Here is a 21,727-nt window from a genome sequence, read left to right as displayed (position 1 = left end):
GCTCCGGGCACTGCCCTCACCCCCAACTAAGGTTCAGCCTGGCACCGACACCAGTCCTGGCCTTCCAGAAGATTCTTCAGGACTCCCGCTTCCAGCGGGGTTCCCCGGACGTGCCCGGGTCCTGCAAACCCTCCGGGACTCAGTTTACCCAAATAGGCGCGGTCAGGCCAGCATCCAGCCCAGCCTTCCTCCAGTCCGCAGTTCCCCCGCGCAGCATTACTTGCCCCCCCCCCCCCCCCCCCCCCCCGCCCCGGGTGCCTGACTCTCCCCAAGGAGGGCTTTGCAAACACCGAAACTCCGCCCTCGCCGGAGCGGTTCCGAATCGCCTTCCAGCGTCAGGCCCACACCCCTTTCAAAGTTAGCGAAAGTCGCTCTTTCTTGGAAACCCAAGCTCGCCCTCTCGCTGGCGCTGGAGGCTTTAGCAGCCCCAGCCCTGGCAGCCCGGGTCCCACGGGCCTGGCAGGGGCGGAGTGGCGGGAGGTGGGAGCGCCGGCCGCCCCGACACCTGTCGTGGGCGCGCTAGGTCGCTGCAGCCCCCAACAGCTGGCGGCGGCGGCAGCGACAGGAGCCCTCCAGGAGCGGAAGGAATTAAGCGCCCGCCCATCCCATCTGACTCGGCCTCTCCCCTCTCCTCCTCCCCCTCCTCCTCCTCCCCCTCCTCTTCTTCCTCCTCCTCCTCTCCGTCCTCCTCCCCTCCTCCTCCCCCTCCTCCCCTCCTTCCCTTCCTCCTCCTCCCCGTCCTCCTCCTCCTCCTTCGCCTTCCCCTTTGCTGCTGCCGCCACCTCCACCCGGTCCCTGTCGGCTTCCCGGCGGGACGCTGGTGCCTGCGGGCTTTGCACGGCGCTCGGGGCAGAGAACGGGGCTCGCGTCCGGGGGCTGCCCCGGGATGGCGGTGAAATAGGGGGACCTCGGAGAGGCGCCGCGACCCCAGGCTGCGCTCGGGGGCCCGCCACTCCTCGCTGGCGACATGGGGGACCCGGTATACCGAGAGAAACCGCAGCTGCACTACGCGGTGAGTGTCCCGGCGCGCGCAGAGGCGACAGGGGGCGCCACTCGGCCGGCCTGGGAAGGGACAGAGCGGGGTTGATGGATCCGTGTCTCCCCGGAGGTCCTCTCTCGGGGTTAGGGGCTGCAGGGTGTCGCGTCCGTCACCCCCAAGCGTCACCTGCATAGAAACTCGGCTGCACCTTAGAATGGGACCCCCCACCCCGGAAGCCCGCGTTCCTTTGCCCCGCGCGGTGGGCACCGCGTTCGGGGCCAGAAGCCGGGCCGGGCTGCAGCCTCGCTGGCCAGGGCTGAGAAATGGGGCTCCTGGGGCCGAGCCCACGTCCGCCCATTCAGCCTTCCAGCAGATATGCTGCAAGAGCGAGAATAGAACTGGACGGGAAGCAGGGCTGCTCCCTGATCGGGGCGTGTAGCGAGCCGAGCTGACTCTCCGGAGAAAATGCTGCGGGGCACTTTCGGGTGCAGCCCGTTTGCTTCTGGGGAAAAAAGGGTGTGCATTTCCCTCAGAGTCTGTAGCAGAACGGAGTTTGTAATCATTATCTGGTTAATACAGGAGGATGCGAGGGGGTCTGCCAGTGGCGCCTCTCCCCCCTGTCGAGTCAAATTCGCAACAAATACTTATTGGGGACCTACTGTGCGCTAGGCACTGCGCTGGGCACCGGGGGCCTCAGGGCGCAACAGACTAAAAGCTCGTGGGCTTTTCCCCCTTTAAAGAAGGAGTCGAGGTTTCCAGGTTAATGACCGACTGACCAAATCCAGATTCTAGAGGGGGGTTATTTTTGAGAAAGAGAAAAGAGAGTGTTTCTGAGGAACCAGTACTACTGAAGAAGGTTCTGATTGCTGCCTGCTTGAAGCAGGCAGACAGCTGTGTTAGCTTACTCGGGTCTTCCGACATTTAGTTTCCAATTGTGACTTGTGATGTTTTGAGACGGGCCATTGGGACTGTTCTGCCATCTGCTACTTTACTGAGCTTTCCTTGACATGATTTCCACTGCTGAGATTGTACATGCTGCTTTCAAATTGGAGAGAGGCAGGCAAAAAGTTAAGACAAGAATCATCAGTATTTATAATCAGGCTGACAGATATCTATCTGGAATTCCTGTCCTCTAAAATGCACTCGTCACATTAAAAAAAACCCATATATATATATTTAAAGAAAGGAGTGCAGGTGGACAGGAGGGACAGGTACAGAGGTTCTGGGTCCTCCATCAGCTAGGGGACTATTGGGCTAACCTTGAAGCTCTGCCCTTTAACTTTGCTGGGCTGGGGTGGGGCGGGGGAAGAGGGCCTGAATTAGAAAATTATTAAGGTCCCTACCAGGCAAACATGCTAGGAAGCTTATGATGGCTTTCTCTGTTTTTGCCAGTTACTTGCCTTGAAATGCCAGGGGAGACACTAGTAAGTTACTAACCCTCGTTCATTTTTTTGGAGACACTAGCAGCTCAGTGGTTTTCCTTTTAAAGTCATATTAAGGTTCATCCATTTTCGGCAGAGGTTCCTTTACACTGAAGGATCTGGAGTCTGCTCCTTATGCTGATGCCCTTTGATTTTCAGTCTGAGGTCCCTATGCCACTTACAAGGTAGAGGAGGAAAGGTGAGAACTGGTTCCTTAAAAACAAAATCTATTCAGGGCCACCTGGGTGGTTCAGTTGGTTAAGCATCCGACTCTTGATTTTGACTCAGGTCATGATCCCGGGGTTTGTGGGTTCAAGCCCCATGTCGGGCTCTGTGCTGACATTGCAGAGCCTGCTTGGGATTCTCTGCCTCCCTCTCTCTCTGCCCCTCCCTCCCCCCCCTCAAAAATAAATAAACTTAAAAAAATCTATTCATTCTATGAATGATTATTGCCTCAATTATGCAAATGCATCCCACTACAATTTAAAAATTATTTTCATTCAGTTGTTTCATTCTGCTAAAAGCAGGAACTTAGAGTCAAGCTAATGCTAACATCTCGTGCACTCTGAAGATTTGCTGATGAGACAGCCCTTTATTCTAGCGCAGATCCCCACATGCATATTTTCTGATTTAGGACTATAAAAAAGAAGATTCCAGAGGGAATTTGTTGGCTTTCAGGTTGGAAGAAGTCACCCAGCTCCTCTGAAGTTTTTCGTGCTTACTTCAGGGAGATGTACCAGTCACAAGTCAAAAGGATGTTCTTTATTAAGTGTGACCCATCACTTTCCATATTAACAATACCCTCTATGGCTTAATATCTCTTCTAGCACTGCTCCTTTCGTCCGCTGCCCCCATAGTGGTTTAGGTTAATTTCAAAAGCTTGTTTTGCCTTTTAGCACAAATGTTCCACTTGCTTCGCTCCACATGGTTCTGCCCCACTGGGTATTGTCCTGGGGCTTGGAGGCTTTTTTTTTTTCTTCTTCTTTTCTGGCCTTTGTCTTCCTGAAAAAGAATTACCCTTTGTGTGTTCTCAGTACCTCTTGCCTACTCTGAGATATCATCCACACGGCAAGCATTTAATGTTCTCCCTTCAGTGCTTCTTCGTCCGTCCGGGGTGAGACTGCCTGCAAGAAACTGGTGGTTCACATTCTGTTCACTCGCCAAACATTTGTAGAGTGCCTATTGTGTGCCAGCTATTTGGCCAGCCTTCCAAAGAGATGATAAAATAGTGAGAATGTTAAGAGTTGCTGTGGACTCTTCACTCCTCCTTTTCAATGGTGATAATGGTCACAAGGAGAGAAACCCAAACACTTGAGTAGACAAGAGCATCCTACATTTATATAGTGTTACGCTTTTCCAAAGCATAGCCCACATTCAGTTTACGGTGGCTCCATCCTGCCAGCCGGGTGCTGTCCTTGATGCCTTTTGGCGACTGGACCAGATTTGCATTTTGAAGCGCCTGCTTTGAGCCCAGGATGGAGGGGAGCGCGAGGAGGAGCCGGAGTGGATCCTGGTATTTGGGCCAGAGAGAGATGAGAGAGGGATGGCCTACATAGGATGGCAGCTGGACCGGAGGTGGAAAGCAGTTCGCATATTGGAGAGACACTTAGGACATCGGACCAGCCAGTCATGACAACAATCCCCTCGTTATTATTGTCTTTATACAAGTCGCAAAGTGTTGGGACACAGTCTGTGTCAAATCCAGCTGGTGGCTTAGACAGGTTCTCTATTTTGTGGCTGCAGAAATCCAAGCCTAGAGCGGTGGGGGTCAAGGTGGCACAGGGGTAGCTGGTGACAGAATGGAGTGCTCTGCACAAGTGCCCTGATACCGTAGAGCCCTTCTGACTCATTTAGGCAGTTGAGATGGATGAGCCGAGTCGTCCTTCCCCCTCCCCGTGCTGTCACCATAATAAACCGACAATCAAATATTGTACCTTCAGGGACTTCATGTGACCGTCCACACTGGGGAATTGCATGGCCAAATAACTCTTTCATTGGGCGGATAACAGATACAGACAAAAGCCAAGTTTTAAGGTGTCTATCGAGTTCAGTGCCATGTCTTTATGTCTTTCTCAGTGTTTCCCAGCCTCAGCAAAATGAACATTTTTGGACAGGATAATTTTTTGTGGTGGGGGCTGTCCTGTGCACTGTAGGATGTTTAGCAGCATCCTTGGCCCCTACCTATTAAATGCCAGTAGCATAGCACCCCCTCCCCAGTTGTGACAACCAAAAATGTCTCCAGATATTGCCAGATGTCCCCTGGGGGACAAAGTCGCTCCCACTTGAGAGCCACTGGTGCGTGTGATTTTCGTGCGTGTTTTTAAGAAGAGGTGACAATTGGGGCGCCTGGGTGGCGCAGTTGGTTAAGCTTCCAACTTCGGCTCAGGTCGTGATCTTATGGTTCACAAGATCGAGCCCCACGTGGAAGTCTGTGCTGACAGCTCAGAGCCAGGAGCCTGCTTCAGATTCTGGGTCTCCCTCTCTCTCTGCCCCTCCTCCATTCATTCTCGTTCTCTCGCTCTCAAAATAAACAAAACAGTAAAAAATTTAAAAAAATAAAAGAAGAGGTGACAATTACTGTGTAGTAAGAAGATCTGAAAAGACATGGTACATATGATGAATATTATATATACTGTTCAGCGAACATGCAGAACTTCGGAGAGAGGCCGATGCAGAGGCTCAGAGAGAGGCTCAACACAGCACAAGTGCTGGGGACAGAGTAATGGGTCACTCGCTCCTTTTCAGCGATCACGGCCTTAACGGTGTCCTCCTGCTTTTGGTGACCCCCCCCCCCCCGGAGTTAGGTGGCGCGGCCTGGGTTAAAGATGACGTTAGCCTACCTTCCCCAACAATCCTCATATGCTTTCTTCCATTAACCACAAACAAAATACTACAAACCTTGCCTGTCTGCCAAGATCATGCAGCACAGGTCGAATTTCCTGCCAAGTCATACAATCAAGTATGGTGACTCCTTCAGTAGAATTACTGGGCCGAGCCTTAGTTTTCGAACAGATGATCAGAGGCACTTAGGAGAAGCCCACGAGTACTTTTATCCGAAACAACCCCCTGGGGGCACACACTTACTTTCATCCCCCTTCTGTGAAAGGGGAACAGGAAGAAAGTTTCATGATGCCTCCGGCTAACATAAATCTATGTATGGGGTGACACGTGTTCTGTTCACTGCAGAGTGACAGGAAGCAGGGGCATTAGACTCTGACCCGGGACCGATGCCTGTGGAGCCCAGCTGTCAAGGTGCAGCCATGTCCGTCCCGTGGACCGGTCTACTTCTGAACTCCACTGTGGCTGACCTCACTTCCTGTTTGGTGCGGTCGCCCCACCGTCTCTGCTCTCGACCACAGCCTCAGCGTTCAATGCTGACTGTTCCCTGGCTCTAGTTCACCCCCCCCCTTGAGGAAGCCAGTGGAAGGGCTGACCTGCCTACCCTGGGAGGGGGCCTCTCTTTACCACAAATGGTTCAGGTCTTCACAGCAAAGTTTCCAAATGTGCTCTCTAGGAACATTTGGTTTCCAACGACTTTGAAGCCAGTGAGTTCACTTAATAATTCAGTGGCGCTGATGAGGGGACACTCTTTGGCGATTCTCAAGTCACCCCGAGCTGGGCACCGTTGCAGGGCTGAGCTGATACGAATCGGTTATCGCCCATCAGCGCCGCTGGTGTAGACATCTTAGGAAATTGCGCAGGAGGGCACTGGGCCGCCGCACGGCCCGGAATTTACTTCTGTAGCTGTCAGCTTGTCGCCTGTCTCCTCACAAAGGCAAACGTCTCGCACGTTACAAATAAATGGGAGATTATTGCATCCCCTTAATTAACAGCTCGTCTCATTGTGGCTACCTTTTCCACCCCCACCGCCACCCGTCATCTTAGGAAGCCACGTCTCCCACCCTTTAAGCCACTTCCTACTGCGCGTCTGCCAACCGTCGGAAAACAAATAGTACTCTTTGCCTAGTCCTTTCTGACTAGAGGGTTCTGTCATTTACTCTTCCCGTTCCCCACGTTGTGATGACCCTGGACCACATGCACTTGAGTCTCACCTTGGTTGTGATGCTATCGTCTAGTCATATGCCGTCTTCAGTGGCTTTCCGATTTCTCTCGGCCTTCCCCGCCCCACTAAGTGGCTGCCCGCTCCGGGAGCTGCCCACGCCAGAACACCCCGGGGTCAGCCCCGCCAGGTCTGTTTCACAGCACTCTCCAAATTCATCCTCTCCTTTCCATCTCTGCTGCTGTCACGTAAACCGAAGCACCGGTCGTCCACGCCAAGACAACACGGTGACCCTATAGTCGGATCATGGGACCAGTGAGATCTTTTAAAAAGCAAATGAAGTTGTGACATTTCAGTGAGCAAAGCTCACCAGTTGGTTTCCATTACGCTTAGCCTGATCTCTTCCTCCTTGACCTTGGCCTTCCGAGTCCTCCTCCACGACCCTCCCTCGCCTTACCCCTGCCCAGCCACATTAGTGTCCCTTCTGTTCCTCACATGTGACCAGCTTGTTCCCACCTGAGGCGTCTCCCCGTGCTGTCCCTTCAGCCTGGGATGTTCTTTGTGTGGCAGGCTTTTATGGTGCCCTCCGAATTGCAGAAGAAAATGTCACCTTCCTGACGGCTCTTTCCAAAGTGCTTCTGACCCCACTCAATCACCCCTGATTCTGTCACACTAGCCGCCGCCTTTGTGTTCACTCCCTGTTTCAGGGCAGGGACGCAGTCATTCTTTTCCCACGATGGCCCCACTGCCTCGGGTGGGCCCGGCACAGGGTAGGCACCCAATAACTATCCGGGAGTGGATGATGCCCTTGGTACTCTCGGGCCTTATTTTGTAAACATTTCCTGGCTTTTCTCCTCGTCAGACTTTAGCTGACTTCTTGATTTATTCGGGTCTAACAGCCTTGTCTAAATACCCCTATTCTGATTTCACTGAAAGACCAGTTTATTAAATCTGTTAGTTGGTCCCAGGTCTAAAATTAGAAATCATAATCTCTGAACTCTCAGAAAGCCTCCATGCACGGACATTGGATCTGTGACTGTATGTGAGTGAGGAGCTAAGGCCCACCTCTGTCCAGTAAGCACTCACTGAGGATGTGATAGGGACAGGCCTGCTCCGGGGAAAATGCAAAAGGAAGGAGGAGGGAGATGGCTCCCTCTAGCTGAGAGAGAGAGAGAGAGAGAGAGAGGCAAAGGAGGGAGAGAGAGAATCCCGAGCGGGCTCCGTGCTGTCAGCGCAGAGCCCAATGCGGGGCTCGAACTCACAAACCATGGGATCATGACTTGAGCTGAAACCAAGAGTTGGGCACTTAACCGACTGAGCCACCCAGGCGCCCCCCCCACCCCGCCTCTCGCCCCAGCTTTTCATTCTCAGTCCCATCCAGGTTGGAAGTCTACCCGAGCAGCCCAGCTGGCAGGTAGTTGGTGATCCGTCCAGCTTGCCATTGACAGGGACTGCAGAGCCCTTTCTTAAGTCCTGGCCCCGTCACTGAACGTTAATTAGCACAGCCCGTTTCAGACTGTAAGCTCCAAAATGATGGGAGTAAAATTCTTGTAAAATTTTGGACAAAAATCCACAGTGTTTACAAACGAATGCAGTGAATTTAATATCCTTTAATGTAGCTTCTTAGGTTTTCTGGTTCTAACCTTATTTTCTGAAGATCAACCTTTCTGATTTCTTTCATTTTGAAATACATTCTGAATACTTAAAAACTTGAAAGATGAAGACCAAATAAAACAACAAGGACTCCCGGCAATCATTACATGGTACCGCTTTCTCGGTCTTTATAGTCACGGCTTCGATGCAAATAAGGGCTACTTCTCGGTTTGGATGAGTTCTGCACAAAGTATCAGACTAATCTGTTCATTCAAATATGATCATCGTTACTGAAGGCTCTTTCCTTTAAAGACGTTATGGCCCTTGGAAATGAAAACCGCTCAGGATTTTCTCCCCTCTTCTCTGGTTATTTGACACATCCTTCGAACTCTTCCAACTTAAGTATTTTGTAGAGTATGATTTGAGCGTGTGGAGTGTCGGCTAAATTAGATTTCTGAAATGAAGTTTTCAGAAGAATTTGGAGTTGTGGCTTTGGGGAAGGGTTGCCATGGGAACAGCAGAAGACGTTCAGATGAATAAACTTTAAAAATATTTTTGAATGACCCCTTTCTGCAGCTGACTGAAATATCTGGGAAAGAAACGTATAAGTCAGTCCAAGTAAAATAAAGAGGCTAAAAGTTGCTCGCCGGCATGTGGGGCACCTCTGCTCTGCATCCGCGGAGCTCCCCCATGCCAGGTGGGTGCCGCCCCGCCCGGGGCAGGGCTTCCTCTGGATTCCTCACTTGGCCGTGTCGCTGCCGTTGTAATTAGATCCACAGGGTAATAATGGTTTAGCTAGAAAACGGAATGTCGAGTTTGCTGGAAGGATTGGAGAATATTATTTTTGTTAAGTATTTATTTATGCGTATGACCTTCGACAGTCCCATTCTGATGTCACTTTGATGGCCTGAGCAACATGTAAAGCATAGCCTTAACGTCGATCGCAAAAGATGAGGCATTCTCCCCGCCTTAGCTGCTGACCGACAGCAGGTAGAAGGTGGAACACTCAGAAAGCCTTAACTTTGGGAACGAACCATCCCTGACGCGCCGGTAAGTGTCAGGGAGCCCAGGAGGGGTGGTGCAGCCTGAAGCCTTAGCAACGTGGGGAGGCTGTTACCACACGGGCACAGGGAGGGGCCGGTGTTACCAGAACGCGGTGACTTCCAACCCCAGGCAAAGCGACCCTGGAAATGTACCCCGAGAGGACTGCAGTGAGGGCAGAATGTGGTCCCCTGAGATGAGGCTCCCAGGACTCGGGCCAGCCCGGGGAAGGGCGGAAGTTTTTGTTTTGTTTTGGCAGAAGCGGGGGAAAGTTTGCAAACACGAAACACCTCCTATGCATGTTCGGGTTTCTTTAGGGCTTACTTACATTATGAACGACCCTAAATCCCGGAGGATGTAGGAGACGTTCAGATTGCTTAGAATGTCTCTTTTCTCTCCCCTGTGGGTTCTTGCAACGAGCACAGTTAAGCTAGTAATGTGTTATGCCAGCTCCATCCGTATGTGATGTGCACGTCTTTGAAAACTATTCATATTTCCAGCCTATTCACCAGTGACTTTTCACTTATTATACCATGATATGTTTTACACATGCATTGTAATGAATTGCACCTTGAGGAGCCCCATGCTTCATTCAAACATGCTTTGGTCTAAATTTATGACTATAAATTTTAACTCTAATGGGGTTCCCCCCCCCTCTGCCCTTTAGAATAGTCTCATGTAATTGATTTCCCAAACAATGAAAAAGGAAGCATCCTTAACCTTCTGCCTCTACACAAAATAACTTCCGTGAAAAGTTATTCTCACTTGCATCTCCGTTGGTGAAGGAGTGGTTGCGAGTGAGGACTGCAGTGTAAACACCCTGTTAACTCCGAGGAACGTGGCAGAGAGAAAACTCCCGTTTCAACCTGGACTGCAGAAAGTGCCTCTCATTCCTGAGTTAGTTCCCTCTCGAGGCCTCCTCCTACCCACTTTCGTCATGTCCATCTTGCTTGTAATTGCTTCTTTAAACACCATATTCGCTACAGAACTGAAAAATCCAAAGGGGCAGAGGCCAGAGCCGGGGGCGTAGCTGGACTCCGTGTCCGTGGCCGCGTGTGGCCTGTACCTGACGCTTCGTGTGTGCTTGAATGCCAGCAAAATTAATTAATAGCTTAGAGCTCTTAGAAATAATTAGGCAGACTGACAGTAAAAATACCAGCCGATATTTATTGAGTGCTTTCCACGAGCCCTCGACATCCTACGTTATTTAGTTCTCAAAAGAAGCCTGTGAGGTAGGTCCTAATGTCACCTCTGTTGAAAAGGTGAGGAAACGGAGGCGCTGCGTTTGGATGTTTCCAGGTCGTAGGGGGACCTGGCAGTAGGGGGTCTAGGATCGGAATCCTTGTCTGTTTGCCGAGTTTCAGTGCTTGGCCCACCACACAGTGGCCGATGGTTAAAAGGGAAGTGGTTTGAGATGATACCTTGGAGATGAGGCTTGTAAAACTTTCATTTTGTAATAATCGTAGACTCAAAGGAAGTTGCAAAAATACCACCGAAAGATCTCGGCTATCCTTTGCCCGGCGTCCCTCGGTGATAGCTTCTTACGTGACGATAGTACAGTATCAAAACCAGGACGCTGACACTGGTACGGCGCTATGAACGTGTCTGCAGACCCTGTTGACGTCCGACAGGTGTTTTATATGCATTCCCTTGTGTACGCGCGCACGTGAGCAGTTCCATGCCGTTCCCCCCCCACCCCCCGCGTATAGATTGGCATATCTGCCACCACATTCAAGACCCAGAACTGTCCCACTGCCACAAAAGAACTCCTTCACGCCGCCCCTTTGAAGGCTCTCCCTTACTCCCTCCCCCCATCTCTAATCCAGGCCCCCACTCACCTGTTCTCCGTAAAACGACCCCTTGTAAGTGACTCCGTCTGTCCTTCCAGCACAATGGCAGCATACCTGTCGTCGCTCATCATTTTTGCCGAAAACATCCAGAAACGTAACGGGAGAAAGTAAGGTGAACTGATAATGGGATCAGAGAGGATTTTTGTATCCTTGTTGTTAGTAACACACACAATCACAAATCAAGAACATCCCGTTTGGTATTTTTAGCTGAGTGTTGTGGTAATTTTATAAGCCCCGCTCGTGTGTTTTCTCTCGCCGAGTGCTTTTGATGGAAACACCACAGACTTTTTTAGCTTCTGCGTGGCTGCTCCACGCTCCCTCTCTGCATGGCTGTTCCGATGGAGCGTCCATTTCAGGAACGGCAGCCGTGCGGCTGAACTTGCAGCAGCCCGGAAAAGGGACATGGGAGCTGGCGCTCTGCCCTCCCAAAGTGTTTATGAGCAAGGATAGACGTAAGTCCCGCATGTGTTTGCGGGAGCCACGCTCTGGGCGGCACAGGCTTATGTAAACCCTGGCATTTGTGATACACATGCATTTTTATTCATTCATTTCAAAGGGAGTGGCAGTTCATAGACCTCCCTTGGGGAGAAGTTTGAACCTTATCAAGATTAGCTGTTTCAAAAAAAAAAAAAAAAAAACCAAACCAAAACAAAACCTTAATAGCTGTTTTTATTCAGGATGGCCGCGGAGTGAAACCTTATCATCGGGACACAGTTAGAAAGACTTCCTGCATTTCTTTGGTTCCCACTACTTAAAAAAAGGTGTAAAACGCGCTGATGCTGTCTGAGTCTGCAAACATAGGCATGCTCTTATTGGATACTTGAATGATTGCAAACTTTTACTGTATGATTTGCCTGGATCTTTATTAGAAATGGAGTAGGCCAGGGGCGCCTGGGTGGCGCAGTCGGTTAAGCGTCCGACTTCGGCCAGGTCACGATCTCGCGGTCCGTGAGTTCGAGCCCCGCGTCAGGCTCTGGGCTGATGGCTCAGAGCCTGGAGCCTGTTTCCGATTCTGTGTCTCCCTCTCTCTCTGCCCCTCCCCCGTTCATGCTCTGTCTCTCTCTGTCCCAAAAATAAATAAAAAACGTTGAAAAAAAATTAAAAAAAAAAAAAAAGAAATGGAGTAGGCCAACTTACTGCTTTCCATTAGGTAGGCAGATAATGCCATCATTGCCCTGTAGGCACGTCATGTCACCGGGGGGGGGCGCTAAGGAGAACCTGGATTTGAAGAAATGGGGGCCCTCTGTGAGATTTCTGCACTGGAGGACACTTTTTAATTTTGGCTGTCTTAAAAAGAAATGAAATCCCGAACTCCTGGCGTGTGGATGCATACAGACACACGAAATGGTGCTTCACTCTATGATTCTGTCGTCTGAAACGTGGACTCGGCTCTTTGTCCTGGTTAGCTGTTGCTACACTAATAATGCGACATGACAAACTACTTGGAAATTCAGTCCCGTAAGACAGCCATCACTTGTTGCCGTGCATCTGTGGGCCCACTGGGGCTGGCTTAATTTGGGCAGAGCTCAGCTGCTTGACCCGAGGCCAATCTGCTCGTCCCGCAGGGCTTGATTTCTCAGTTGGTTCTGTTCCATGTGGCGTTTATTCTGGGGCCGGGGTCAGTGCGGCAGCAGCCACCTGCCAAAGTGCGGAGGCACAACAGGACAGCGGGAACTAAGGATTCTTAATGCACGGGTGGGACTCTGGCACAGGCTCATGTCTGCCTACCTGCCGTTGGCCAAGGCGAGTCACATGTCCAAGCCTGATGTCAGAGGATAGGGAAATAACGCTTCCTCCTTGATGGGGCCCTGGGAAGTTTGTGAGTGCAGAGAGGGGTGAGAAACGGGGGCAAATCATTTACCTGACCACAGCATGCAATCAGATTCTTCTGGAAATACTGATGTTTTCAAGAAGGTGCAAATCGATCCATCTCATTTTTTCCCCCATTTGGTCAATGAGCTCTTTCTGTCATGGATATCAACATGTATTTCCTTAGACCTAATTAGACAACAAAGGCAAGATGGCGGGGCCTCCCCACTGATAACCGTCCCCACAAATCTGCATCTATTGGATAGAGACTGAACAGAGATCAAGGGACTATTATAGAAATAGAATGAATAGTATCAACATTTAAACAGAATCATCACCATCTTCCCCGGTTTCCTTGTGCTTCGCGGCCCTGGCTCCTCAACCCAACAAAAGGAAAACATTCCGAATGACCTCCCAGGAGATTTTTTTAATCTGCTGGGATATACTGGTGTCACTTCAAAAAGATTTATAAATTTAGCTCCTGTTTTAAAACCTAGAAGAATTGTAGATGAGGTCGTTTCTAATTGGAAGAAAAGTATATTTAATCCTTTGGTTCAAACAAATCAGAGCCGGCCTTTGGAAATTAGATGGTTAATTTGATCAATTTCGACATGTAAATGGATAAGCTAAATTAAAAATAATGCACACACGCAAAATCTCCTCTCTGAAGTTTAAAACCTTTGCCCTGTCTTCTTCCACTGTATCAATTGTTTGAACAGTTGCCAAATCCTGGTGGTTTTCTCCCCCCACCCCCAAGTTTGCTCTGTAGTTGATCTCACCTAGTAGAGCACCTGCTAGATTTCAGTCATTCGGTTGTCTAAATCAGGGGTCAGCAAACCATGGCCCATGGACCAAATCCAGACTGCCGCCTGCTTTTTTACAGCCTACAAGCTAAGAATAAACATTACATTTTTAAACACTGGGGAAAAAAAATCAAAAGAAGCCTGTTTCATAACATGTGAAAATTATATGCAATACAAATTTTAGCATCCATAAATCCAGTTTTATTGGAAACAGCCACACCCATCATTTATATATTGACTCTGGCTGCTTTCACGCTATGACGCCACAGTTGAGTGATTGCAATGGACTGGATGGCGTGAGACACCTAAACTATTTACTGTCTGGCCATTTACTGAAAAAGTTTGTGGATCTCTGGTCTAAAATTATGCTGCGTGTTACCACAGACCCTGTAGATAGGTCTAGTGCTACGTACGAACACAGGCAGAAGAAAGGAGATGCACATCGTTTGAGTAGAAGGGAATTCTGGGAACATGCAGATAAGGGCAAAATACCATTGAACATTCATTTATTTGGCAGTAGGTGTGGAGAACTGGGTATGTGTCCAGCACTAAAGGAGAATTTCGAAAAGATAATACCTAGTTTCTACTCTCAGGCTTCCTTTGGATAAAAAGTAAGATGCATCCACACATAGGTCATAGTGTCTGAAACCTATCTGCCTTGTCTAATTCTCTAAGTCACCAGAAAACCCTTTGGAATTTTTAAGTTGAGCCTAATATCTTTTTTTTTTTTTTTTGCATAGCTTCTTTTGTAAATATTCTAGGCAGAATAATTTTCATGAGCATTCCTATTCTTACCAGTTGACAGTTGAGAATTGAACTCTGAAAAATGGCATTTTCTCATTGGTTGAAAAATGCTGGTTCCTCTTGTTTTGCATTTGCGATGTTTACATTAGTATATCCCGAACTCCCTCAGAGGAAAGAATGTAAAGGGCCTCCAAGGGCTGACCCTTAAAACACCACTGCCCTGTTCATTAAACTCTGTAGTGCTTGCTGCATGCTTAGCTACAAGAGGTGTGTGGTGAGAGAGCTTTCAGTCCTGCCAGTGCAGCCTGTGTTTTGCCAAGGGATGTGGCCCCATCTTATGCTCTGTGATGTTTCTTTTGGCTGACTCGTCCACATTCTTGTGACCCTTTGAATGGAGATGTCTGTACAGCTTTCGGCCTACAACATGGCCTCCTGCTATCATTTCCTGCAGGTCTTGTCTTAGATCTCAGCAGCTTCCTGACTAAATGTCACCTTGGTGTCTCCTAAGAGGAGCTTGGGAGGCCCGCAAAACCTGGTTCCCACCAGATATGAGGCCTGATGTCCGTGAGTCGCCTTCTCATTGGACTCTGCAGGAGGGTGAGCCTGGAATTCTCTTCAGTTCCAAAGCGAGGGGCAAGGTGGGGCACTGATCAGAGTACCAGGAAAATGCCCCTCAGGGTGGGGATCACATGACCCCAGAGGAGGAAATTCCAGTTGAAAAGAGAAACCAGGTCAGCACCCTTGTGAGGGCGAGTGTACCAGCCTCAGAAACCGGCAACCTGTGGCCCGTGAAGGCTGCTATCAGAAGTCCATGGATTGGCCTGAATAAGGGCGTTGTGTTTTATGGTGGCGATTGGGTGGTACAAACCCAGAGCGAAACATGATTTATCTACTTTCACAGTTGTGCTGGGCTGGAGGGTAGTGCGGAAATGACTCAGTTTCGTATATTTGTCATGTTAACCAATGGTCAATTCATTAAAAGAGAAAGGCAATGTGGGAACAATATTTTCTTGAGAACTATAGTGTATGTATATATGGCTGGCGGGGGCAACCTCTAACTCACCGTGATAAGAATCTTGTTATTTTGTAGAAGCTATATAATATCCCTTTGTGAATTAAATTAGAAGATCTCAAGGAGCGTTCCCTAAAATAACAGATCTATGATTAACTGGGAAGTGCTCACAACGTTACCAGGTTGCCAAGAAAGCTGGTGGCTTTTTGACTAGTCACAACTTTCCAGAATATTTTTAAAGAGAGTTTAATGTCTAGAAACTTTACCAAAGCCCTTAAAAAGCTGTGGAACTGAATGTCATTTGGGAAAGTTTTGTTTGCTTGATTCAGACTGTGATCCAAATTTGGAGGAGACGAAACCTCTTCAGGGTTTCTTCTGCAAATAAAATAAAGAATGTGTGCTGTAAACTGTTTTAACCTGTTAGACTTTGTGCTTTTTTTGTGGGAAGGGATGCTGGAAGTGGATAAAATGGACACTTTTGACTTTAATGAGGAAATATTGCATGATGGAAAAATGCGGTCTATTGGTTGGTTGTCACCAGCTTTTTATTCTCCAGTGGAGAAAACTTGTTTGTAAGACGGATATTCAGAGGTCTCTTCGCAACCTTTGGCTTATTTGTTACCTAAACAATTTTAAATATTACAGACACCAAAATCTTTGTATAGAAGAAGTAGGATTCTGTTAAAGGAGAAATGTTTTTGATCTATATTTTGTGTGTGTGTATGAAAATATAATGATTTCTACAAATCTATGGTGACAGAAGGCAGATGAATCGTTGTCTAAGGCTGGGAGTTGGAAAGGGGGTGAGCGCTAATGGGCACCAGGGTCGCTATTAGGGCGATGGAAATGTTCTGATATTGGATATTGCGCAACTCAGTAAATTTACAGGTGAATTTCATGGCATGTAAATTTCACGTCAATAAAGTTGATTTTAAAGAGTATGCACTGACTAGAGAATCGAAAAGTATTTATTACTAGCATTACAGCCTACTGTTTTCGCTTCTAGGCCACCCTCTTAGAAAAATTAAAATGTAATAAATGACAAAAAGCACCATTTTTTACTATACATTTGTGGATGATACAGAAACATCTTGCTGAACTAAACACCAGACTTCTAAGAAATTTGACTTTCTCAAATCCAAAGCCAAAAAGGCATCTGAGCAACCATCATAATTGTCTACATAATTTGATGAAAATGTTTAAGACTGGATGATGGTTATGGTTGCACAATTGGGTAATTGGCTAAAAGTCATTGAATTGTACGTTTAAAGTGGGTGAGTTTTACGATGCATCAATTCTACTCTGATAAAGTTAACTTCATAAATGTAAATGTGAATATATACATAGAATTCCTTTGGTGACATAGGTCCAATGCCTGCGTTCCATATAATGAAGTCACCACCACAGGCTCGTACTCTTCTCCTCCTCATCAACATTTGGCCTTGACTGTGTGACCCTGAGGTTTCCTTGAGGCTGTTGAAATTATTACCCTAGTTGAAAGAGATTCTACTGGAAACAACTTTTCACTTATTTTTTCCCCTTTATTTTCTAGCACAATGGAAATATCCCATTCCAACATTACCTTCTTTTCTTTCCTCCTTTTTTTTTTCTATTTATCATTCCCTTGCTCTTGTGATCAAGGTCATTCATACCCCGTGATTCCATTCAGATGGGCTTTTTCTTTCACAGCAGTTAGGAAAATGGTCCCGTGATAGCTGGAGATGTGTGCGTTAACCTGAGGGACCTGCCTGTTAGATGGTCCAGCACAGACAGACACATGCAGTTGGGTAGGGACGCCTTCCTCTGTAAACCTACAGTATAGCATCATTTGTGTAATACCTCTGTATAATTCACACATTTAAATATACATCATACACTGAACGTGCTCAATCTGGTGGGTTTTGGTATATCCACAGGACGGTGCAAGCATCACCAGTAGCTAATTTCAGAATATTGTGTCCCCCCTAAAAGAAAGCCCGTATGCACTGGCAGCCACGTTCCATTCAACTCCACCGCCCTCCAGCCCCGATTGCCACCAGTCTGCTTTCTGTCTCTATGAATTTGCTTATTCTGGACATTTCGTACAAATGGAATCATGCGCTATCGTGGTCCTTTGCGACCGTCTCCTTTCACTTAACATAATGTGCTCAAGGCTCACTTGTGTCGGGTGTATCAGTACGTTTTATTGCCATATGGTATTTCATCCTATGGAAACACCTTGTATTTATCCACTCATGACTTGATGGACGTTTGGATTGTTTCCACTTTTCCCCTGTTATGAATAATAACGGCCATGGGCACTCATGTATAAGTTTCATATGGATGTATCTTTTCATTTCTCTCGGGTATATGCCTAGGAGTGGAATTTATGGGTCACTGTGGCAATTCTGTGTTTAGCCATTTGAGGAGCTACCACACTGCTTTCAAATGGCCGCGCCATTTCACAGTCCCACCAGCAGGGTATGAAGGTTCCAATTTCTCCACATCTACTCATCAACACTTGTTATCGTCTGCCTTTTTGATCATAGCTATCCTAGTCGGTGTGAAGTGCTATCTCAGTTTTGTAGGTTTAAGCAAACGCACAAAAGAAGGCGATTATTTGCTTTACAACACAATTTTCTGTAGTGCTCTTTTTAAAATCACAAAACTACCCGTATAATTAAAACAGTGTCCTTTAAAAGAAATAGCTCACCACAGGCTGCACATTCCAGCAGTATCCATTACGAAAAGCAAAGTGCACACAAATCCCCATCCTCCTGTCCTTGCGGAGGACTGGGTCTCCTTGAGCATGGAGGCCCTGCACCACCTTTGCGGTTGTCCCGGGACACGGCAGGGGTCCCCCAGCTCAACAGCTCTCTTGGCAGCAAGACTCCGAGAAGGCCAGAGGGCGTGTGGCCACAGGCCCCTGCCTGTGCTCCTGAGTGAACCCTTGGCATAGATATCCAGTGAACCGTGGGGTGCAATTCAGAGACCTCCCTCTGCCTTCTCTGAGGGCTGTGGAACCAGATTGACCTGGCTGGGGCCCTCCTTGTATCTGTCACACCTGCAGAAGTGACGTTTAGGTTAAAACATCCAGGCCAGGGGCGCCTGGGTGGCGCAGTCGGTTAAGCGTCCGACTTCAGCTCAGGTCATGATCTCACGGTCCATGAGTTCGAGCCCCGCGTCAGGCTCTGGGCTGATGGCTCAGAGCCTGGAGCCTGTTTCCGATTCTGTGTCTCCCTCTCTCTCTGCCCCTCCCCCGTTCATGCTCTGTCTCTCTCTGTCCCAAAAATAAATAAACGTTGAAAAAAAAAATAAAAAAAAAAAACCAAAAAAAAACCATCCAGGCTGGACAGGCATTAGGTGGCAAAGAGAAGGAGAAAACACTCCAGAAAGAAGGACTAGTTTGCACAAAGACTCCGAAAAACAAAGAGCATAACAGGTTCAAGGAACTGAATGAAGAAAGTCCAAAGTGAGTTGGAGGGAGAATGGCATAAGAGGCATTTGGAGAAATGAGTCAGACTGAGCAGGAAGAATTGTGGGGTCTTGTATGCCACAGAGTTAAAGGTATTGGATCGTAACCTAGGAACAAGAGGAAGCTATTGAAACATTTTAAGCCTTGTGACGGTGTGTGTGTGTGTGTGTGTGTGTGTGCACGCTCATGCGCATGTGTGTGTTATGATCAATTTCCTCATCCATAAAAAGGACATGATGAAATTGTGTTACAGCCTTTGAACACTCGAGATAGGAGGTCCTTTATTCCCATGGCACCCACAGGCTCTCCAGTCTCAGGTTTTTGTCAACCTTGATAGGAAGAATTCACGGATGGCTACTGTGGGATCCTACTATTTTAAAATCTGCTTCACTCTGATCCTGGCTTCTCTGACACCCACTGAACACCAATTACTACATCTCCCTGCTAACTAGCAACAGAGAGAGTCCCATTGGTTTAGTTTGGGCAGTGGCATCTATGCTGGGAAGACTCTCTTGCTCTGCCTCCTCACAGATTTCTGCCAGTTGGGTCACTGTTGGATCAGTCTCCACCCCAGGCCAATTAGCTATGGCTCAGTGTTGGTCTGTAGTACCTGCATGGAGTTTTGTGCCTAAGGAGCCCACAATGGCTGCTAGCCTCAGCAGGAGGCAGCTGTGGGCAAGGATAGGACGTTGTTACCCTTCTCTGTAACAACAAACAAACCACTGCCAAGAGCAACAATAATAAATATCTTGCAAGGATAACAGATATTATAGGTGACACTTATACAGTGCTTCCCACACCGTTTACGACAACGCTTGTCCCATAGTGTACACTGAGAAGTTGGTTGCCATTTTTCTTACCGACCATCCTATTCCACTCACCCGCACACACATACATACATCATCTCAGTAGACTCTGCTTGACAGGATACCAGGCTGGGGTCTTAATCTTTGACACAGGAGCCAATGATAACACCTTTGACCAATGGACAGATGACTTTTTGTTCTATTTTCATAGTTTTTTTTTAAAGTTATGGTATTGAAGTCATTTGTTTTTTTTAGTTATTAATCTTACTGCTCCTTCCAACGTTTTGTTGAATAGCGTTTCATCGTGTTTTGGTTAAGTGATTTATGGCTGGCTCACAAATTCCAGTCTCAAGATTAAAGTTACTCAGAAATTCCTTAGGACACTCATTGTGCTAGCAGAAATTAAAAAACAAAAAAAAAGAACTGTAGGATAACATTCCTCTATCTGATTCCTCCATGACTGTGTTGAGTTCCATCACATACCTCCGACCTGTTCACCTCCAAATGGCCAGTAAGCATATATAACATACATACAGTTGACCAATAAGGACATGGAAGATACTCGAAATCATTAGCCATCAGAGAAATGCAAATCAAAACTACCAGGAAATACCACTTGATACCCTCTAGAATGGTAACAATAAAAATGTCAGACAATAACAAGTGTTGGCAAGAAGACCGGACAATTGGAACCCTCATACAATGCTGGTGGGAACAGAATATGGTGCAGACACTTTGGAAAGCAGTCTGGCATTTAGGTATCATATGACTCACCAATTCCACTTCTAGGTATATACCTAAAAGAAAGGAAGTATGTGTCCACATACAAACTCGAACATTCACAGCGACATTATTCATAATAGCCCAAAAGTTGAAAGAACCCAAATGCCCTTCAACTGATGAATGGGTAAGTAAAATATGATATACCCATACGGCGGAATATTATTCAGCAATAAAAAGGATGAAGTACCGATACATACTGAGTAGCATGGGTCATGCTTGAAAACACTGTGCTGAGTGAAAGAAGCCAGCCACAAAGGGTCACATATTGTGTGATTTCACTTATATGAAATGTCTAGAATAGGCAAATCCATAGAGAGAGAGAAAGTAGTGGGGAGTGATTGCTAGTAGGTATGGGTGTCTTTTTGAAGTGATAAAAGTGTTGTCAAATTGGTCATGCCGATGGTTACAAAACTCTCTGAATATACCAGAAACCATTGAATCGAACATCTCAAACGCGTGAGTTATATAGTACGTGAATTATATCTCAATGAAGTGGTTATAAAAATAAGCAAAAAAAAAAAAAGCCAACCAATGCTAGACTTGAATGGTATAGTCCACTGTACAGTAATTGTCTAGGCACATTTACTTGCGAAACAAAAGCTCCTCAGTTATCTATTTATGTGTTACTTGGCCATATATGTACTTAAGAAAGTTCTCAGTTTACTTACAATATATATGTGGCAGCCAGTTTATTTTATGTCATGGGAAACAGAAACAGCATGAGCCGAGGACTGTTTATGTGAGCACAGTCTGGCCTTTTGCCGGAGACTGGGATATATTGTAATGCCCCAAACCACCCACATACCCCACACATTCATCAGGGCCAACATGCTGGGAGCAACCAGGACTGCCAACCACAGGAAACTAGGGTGCATTTTATGTGGACATTTGTAGACAAATGTAGCATAATCTGTTTAACCGGTGTGGTGGTGGTGGTGTTATGTGTGTTTACATTGTGTGTGCGTGTGTTTATAGCAAGCTCGGTCAGAATGCCCTAGGCCAAATTGTGCGATGAGCCTCTGAAAAGGAAGAACGATCAGTATCTTTGAAAATGTATTCTTGCGTGCTCTCCATTGTTCAAGGATTGCTTTTCCCAGCTGAGGCCTGGTTTCCTTAGTCTAATGGCGTTTATTTGTCCCATCTTACTGATGGGGAACTGGGGCTTGTAGATGCCAAGTAACTTTCTCAAGGTCAAAGAGATACTAAATGATAGAATTGGGTTTTGCACGCATGTTAGCTGATTCAAAAGAACATCTCCAGACTCCTTCAGGGTAAGCTGCTTTTTGTCTTTCCAAGGAGAGATGACACCCTTTACTGTTTTGCTGTTGACCTAATCATAATCATTAATAAAACTGAAACAGAAATTAATTATTTGAGTAGAAATTGATTATACAGCAATTCAGTCCATAGACCAGGAACCAAGGATTTCTGA

At 47.2% G+C, this 21,727-nt stretch overlaps 1 protein-coding gene across 1 annotated transcript in view; it reads left to right on the top strand.

Moving 5' to 3' along the window:
• The first annotated feature begins 394 nt into the window (after window positions 1-394).
• ARHGAP6 (Rho GTPase activating protein 6) overlaps window positions 395-21,727 on the top strand; it is a 233,223-nt gene continuing 211,890 nt past the window's right edge. The window contains exon 1 of the mRNA XM_043570261.1: window positions 395-1,012. Coding sequence (XP_043426196.1) covers window positions 968-1,012 — 45 coding nt within the window. The 5' untranslated portion in view covers window positions 395-967. The remainder of the gene's footprint in view (window positions 1,013-21,727) is intronic.

Source organism: Prionailurus bengalensis, chromosome X, assembly GCF_016509475.1.
Source record: "Prionailurus bengalensis isolate Pbe53 chromosome X, Fcat_Pben_1.1_paternal_pri, whole genome shotgun sequence".
Taxonomy (NCBI): domain Eukaryota; kingdom Metazoa; phylum Chordata; class Mammalia; order Carnivora; family Felidae; genus Prionailurus; species Prionailurus bengalensis.
This window is presented reverse-complemented; position numbering and strand designations above follow the sequence as displayed.